Here is a 4,864-nt window from a genome sequence, read left to right as displayed (position 1 = left end):
GTGTGCGCGTGTGTGTGTGGGTGTGTGTGCGTGCGTGTGTGCGTGTGTGTGTGTGCATGTTTAGATTTATGGCAGGCATATGGTGCAGTTCAGTAGAACCCATAAATCATCTCCATCTCCTCTGTGTCCTCACGGGGATCTAAGGTCTTAGGTCCCATTCTCACCAAGCGGCCGCCACTACTGTTTGCACACGCACACACTACAACACACACACACACACAACACACTGACACGCCAAGCTTTTCTGCTGCTGTGTGTAGCTAAGGTGCTATGATGTCTATAAGTAGTTCACTTTACCCCATTAATTATCTTAAATGACAAAAAAAAAAAAACTTTAATGTCTCGTCTTTTCTGAAGCTTTAAAATATTCGACTAGGATTGGAAGTTAGAAAATAATTGTAGCATCATATCATGGATGGATTTTATTTTATATCTTAAAATTTTCTGGTTGGACGGGAAGGAATAATGAAAAGCGAAGGGATTTGTCGTTTGTTTCGTGTTATAAACTGCTGCCTGCCCAGATGTATCTATGAAATCCTTACAGCATGCAGTATATGTCAGACAGCCATGTCATAGTACTCGCATCCTTTGTCTTGTCTCTGCCCCAGTTACATCACCGAGCACGCTCAGAGGATTAGCGATCTATTGGCAACCGAGTCTGATCCACCGGGCACGTAGCTCATTGGTCAGTCTGGACAGATGGGTGTAGGCATCGTGGGGAGGGGGGTTGGTTTCAGGTCATAGTGACCCAATCCTTGAACCCTGTCGTAAATCTACAAGCCCCGACCACATGACATTCACGTGACCACCGTTTTATTTTTCATCCAAAAATCTGGAACTTAACAAGAGCTTCAAAATGCACGGTCACGTGGTCGGGCACGTGCGGAAAAGTGTGCGAACACGGGCCGGCGTTCACGCTGCTTTCCTCAAATCGTTGAATTTTTCACACAAAAAAACCCCCCAACCTCGGCTCCGGTTATCGACTGATTGGATCATGGCTTGAAAATCATGTGACGCATTAACAACATCCATGCTGGTTGACTTCCATTAAGATTTCGTGCAGATGCTAACAGATCCTGAATCACGGTGGCTTCATTACTGCGAAGCCAAATCAGCGTCTCACACTCTTGTAACAAATGATGAGAATGCTAAGACTGACAAGTGACATTTAGGCATTATTTACACTTTCTTAGATGATTTTTAGAAGAAGTGATGAATGATCTCATTATATGCAAATCCATTTGTGAGGAGGACACCTAGACGTGTGTATGCACATGAATAGAGGGGATGCGTTCGGCGTCGTGTGTGTGCAGTAGGTGCTTGCGTGTGTGCATGTGTGGGGGTGTGTGCGTGTGTGGGGGTGTGCGTGTGCCAGAGAGACTGTGTCATCATGGGACTGTTAGTGAGTCCATTTGGACAGATGGGTGCATATCTACAGGATTATGATGGATATCGGTTCAGACTGTTGATGCCGACCATGAGAGAGCAATGTTGCTGTCAGATGGATGCAAACAAAACTTTTATTTTACGTTTTATTTCTGTGCATGCAGAAGATTCGGACCTCAAAGTCCCCGTTGCTGAGGTTGGAAACTCACTTTTCAGTTCTCTAAACCCTCATCATCTTGATAAAAGTGAAGGTAGGCACAACACATAGAACCTGCCCCAGATAATTTAGCTGTGCTTTAGTGTTGTTCTACTACAATAGATAATTGCACCCTCTAAAAATTGCTGGGTTAAAAATAACCTAATTTAGCTGGTATAGTTGAGCTCAAAGTTATTCCTACACCTTTCAGAGTCAGATTTAAGACAATCTTTAGTTTTTACACAGAATCTAAAGATTAGGGTGATGGGAAGGGGGGTTTCCATCCTTAAAAACTCAGAGCTTTTAAATAACAGCGGCGCATTTAAAAAAGTGCCCAGAGATAATAAGAAGGATTTTGTTGCTTTGGAAAAAAAATAAGCCAGCAGTTTTTGGTGTGTGTGTGTATGAGTTTTATGATCTGCAGAAATATTAGTGAATGTAGAACACGTAACCTGCTTGCTCAACCATTTTTATTGCCCCCTCCTCTGAGTTTGCCCATTAGCCATTTGTGCTTTTTAGCTTCGTGCTTTGAAAACCTACGAAGAACAAGAAATTCCTAAAATATTTTCAGGCATAAAACTATAGAGCGTTATCAAACACTCTTATAACCTGTGTGTAAGGTCGCTTTTATCTCTTCCGTCTCTCAAACCGTGCAGTGTATTTAGTGTAGCAACTCCAATGTATGTACAAAATAGAATATGGTAGTAATTTAGGATTTATCTTTGTTATGTCAGTCCTGTAATGGAAGACAAGCGTCATTATCGGATTAGGTTCTGTTACAGACGCCATTATCTAAATGCAACTTAAGTTACACGGTGTGAAGAGGAAATTCTTGATCGATCTGGCTGGCACTGACAGAAAAAAAAAAAACCTTCTGAGAAACATCTATCCAGATTATCAACCAAAGGGAAAAACTGCAGCCATAAATAAATATTCTACGGCAATAAAGAGACATGATTAAAAAAAAATACATACACATTTTTAGAATCGATAATATCAGATGTGCTACCCATAACAGAAAAGGAAATGTATTTTTTATTTTGTAGGTATTTATACAATCAGTTAATAAAAGTTTCAGTGAAGCGGGATTAGAGAGAGGGCTTCATGAGCACCAGATTAAAAAAAATACTTAATCTGTTAGTTGTACTTGAACAAGTTAACAGGGAAGTGGCATTTTTGTGTGTTGAGCTGAGAGAAATGTGGCACAATGTAGAGTGCAAAATATTAAGGAAGCAAATAAAAACATGGATAAAGTAGTACTGCGTCTAAAAGGCTATTTGTGAGGAGATATACTTTTGTATTTTTAATGATAAATACCTACCAATACAATCATTAAAGCAGCAGGAAATGTAGTGATGCCTCCTGAAAAAGATAATTTATGGATACAGATGATGGTATTCATTGGTTCTCAGCATAGTGAGAATTTAAGCATACACAGTCCAGTGTATGACTCGGTAACACCACAATGAATGATATTGTATTTTTTTTATTATTATTATTTTACAACCACGTCAACAATGGTCACACCCCTAATATGCACAATATTGGTAAGCTGAACAGTATTTCCAGCAGTGAAAGGGTTGTGGAACAGCTTTTGAATTTAGCCTGTCTCAGCAGTGTGAAATCACACTTTCATCGTGCATTCTCACTTTCTGCGTGTGCGCGTGTGTGTGTGAATTAGAAAGAGAAAAGCTAGGCTTTCTTCAGATAAACAATCTGAGGCAGCATCTCTTATGCTAATGCCTTAGCTTGCTCATTCCTCATCGCATTTACATTCTCTGTCCTCCTGCACCTGATTCAACAGACAGCGGAGCTCCAGCGCCAGAAAGCAGATTTACAGAGGGCTCAGTCCCTCAAACGCACCACGCGTTATCCACCCGCACTTCATCTGAGCCTCCGCTGGTACCGACGGGACAATCTGACACGCTTCCTGTCGGAACGGAGCTCCATCCTCCTTCGTTGTCGTCTCCGCCGGGGGAGGACGGAGTTTCTCCGCCACGGGAGTTCACTCGTTCAGAAACGGTTCCTGAGCATTCACATCTGTCCCACCCTGTTCCAGAAGGTTCCTCTCATCACTCTGTCACTAATTATCATCATCATCATCATCATCACATAGAAGAGCCTACTGTAAAAGTTCAGCATCATTCAAGCCTAACTGATGGAGGTAAGGCACAACATTGACTAGATTAGTCAAAATCTGACTTGGGGGATCATTTTCCAAGCAGGATGCTTTATTTTGGGATCATTTTTATGTTACACTGCATCATCTCACATGTCAGAGGGAATTGTTGAGTTCGCTGAGATTCCCTCACTGTGGGTGTGAGGGTGAGTGAGCGTACTGATGAGGGAAAGTTTAATGTGCGATATAGGGAAGTCTTTGAAGGAATGACTTCAGTTGGCATTGTGTTTGCATCATTCAGAGACATTGAGGGGATTGAGGAACATCAGCCACAGGATCAGAGCCAAGACGAGACACGAAGACAAAGCAGACAGAATCGGGGCAAAGCCCAACTTAACCTCACCCAGCTGCAACACATTGCAAACTACAGCATCTGCAGCATTAAAGTACAAACTCTGGAAGCATAAATAAAGCCGTATTGTATCGTTAGAGGTAACTGCCTGTTGGTTTAGGCGTGGTGTCAGCGTGCCTGCCAGGGGGCAGATGAAGAGCTTCATCACTGTCTATCCTTACAAAGCCCGACCGACTCTCACACACATCCCTTCGCTTTCAGTCGCTGCAGAATGAGCAAGAACCTGGAATGCCTCCGCCGCCAACGTCTGATGTCAGACCGTTTTTGGGGCTGAGCTGACTGAGATTAATACCGAGAATCATCCTGCCCCCGAGGCAGCGCAGGTTACCGAGATCAAATTCATTTACGCTCACCGCCGCGCAACGGCAGCCCCCCGAAACAACCCGTGATTCAGAATCCTGCTTCGCTGCGGCGAGCGAGTGTGACAGATGTGTGAGAAGGCGGGTCTGGTTGGGCCAGAGGAGGACACAGTCAGAGAGACGTAGGCAGGGTGAACTTTGATGAGATGCAGCGATGGCATGAGGCCAGTTGTGTGAAGCGGTTCTGGGTGCTGTGAGAACAGCAGCCGACGTCCTGTCTCACCGGAGCCCCGGGGAAGATGGGGGGGAGAGCGAGGGGGAGAGGGGAGCGAGTAGGCGGGAGGTAGCCTGGAGGGGGATGCACCGCAGGGGAGCAGGATGCTTGCTGATTCCCCACCACCCCCCCATGTCTGAAAAAGAACGCATAGCGCCTGCTCTAAACACCTCACGGG

At 44.2% G+C, this 4,864-nt stretch overlaps 1 protein-coding gene across 9 annotated transcripts in view; it reads left to right on the top strand.

The window, feature by feature from the left end:
• Positions 1 to 4,864, top strand: part of LOC103473424 (sarcoplasmic reticulum histidine-rich calcium-binding protein-like) — a 23,465-nt gene that overhangs the window by 8,536 nt on the left and 10,065 nt on the right. For 8 of the 9 annotated variants that reach the window (XM_017307916.1, XM_008423664.2, XM_008423659.2 and 5 more), the window contains exons 4-5: positions 1,551 to 1,637; positions 3,387 to 3,746. In XM_017307916.1, the coding sequence (XP_017163405.1) occupies positions 1,551 to 1,637; positions 3,387 to 3,746 (447 nt within the window). The remainder of the gene's footprint in view (positions 1 to 1,550; positions 1,638 to 3,386; positions 3,747 to 4,864) is intronic. The other variant, XM_008423660.2, reaches the window with a different exon arrangement.

Source organism: Poecilia reticulata, linkage group LG12 (assembly GCF_000633615.1).
Source record: "Poecilia reticulata strain Guanapo linkage group LG12, Guppy_female_1.0+MT, whole genome shotgun sequence".
NCBI classification, from domain to species: domain Eukaryota; kingdom Metazoa; phylum Chordata; class Actinopteri; order Cyprinodontiformes; family Poeciliidae; genus Poecilia; species Poecilia reticulata.
Note: the sequence above shows the minus strand (reverse complement) of the source record. Positions and strands in the feature narration are given on the sequence as shown.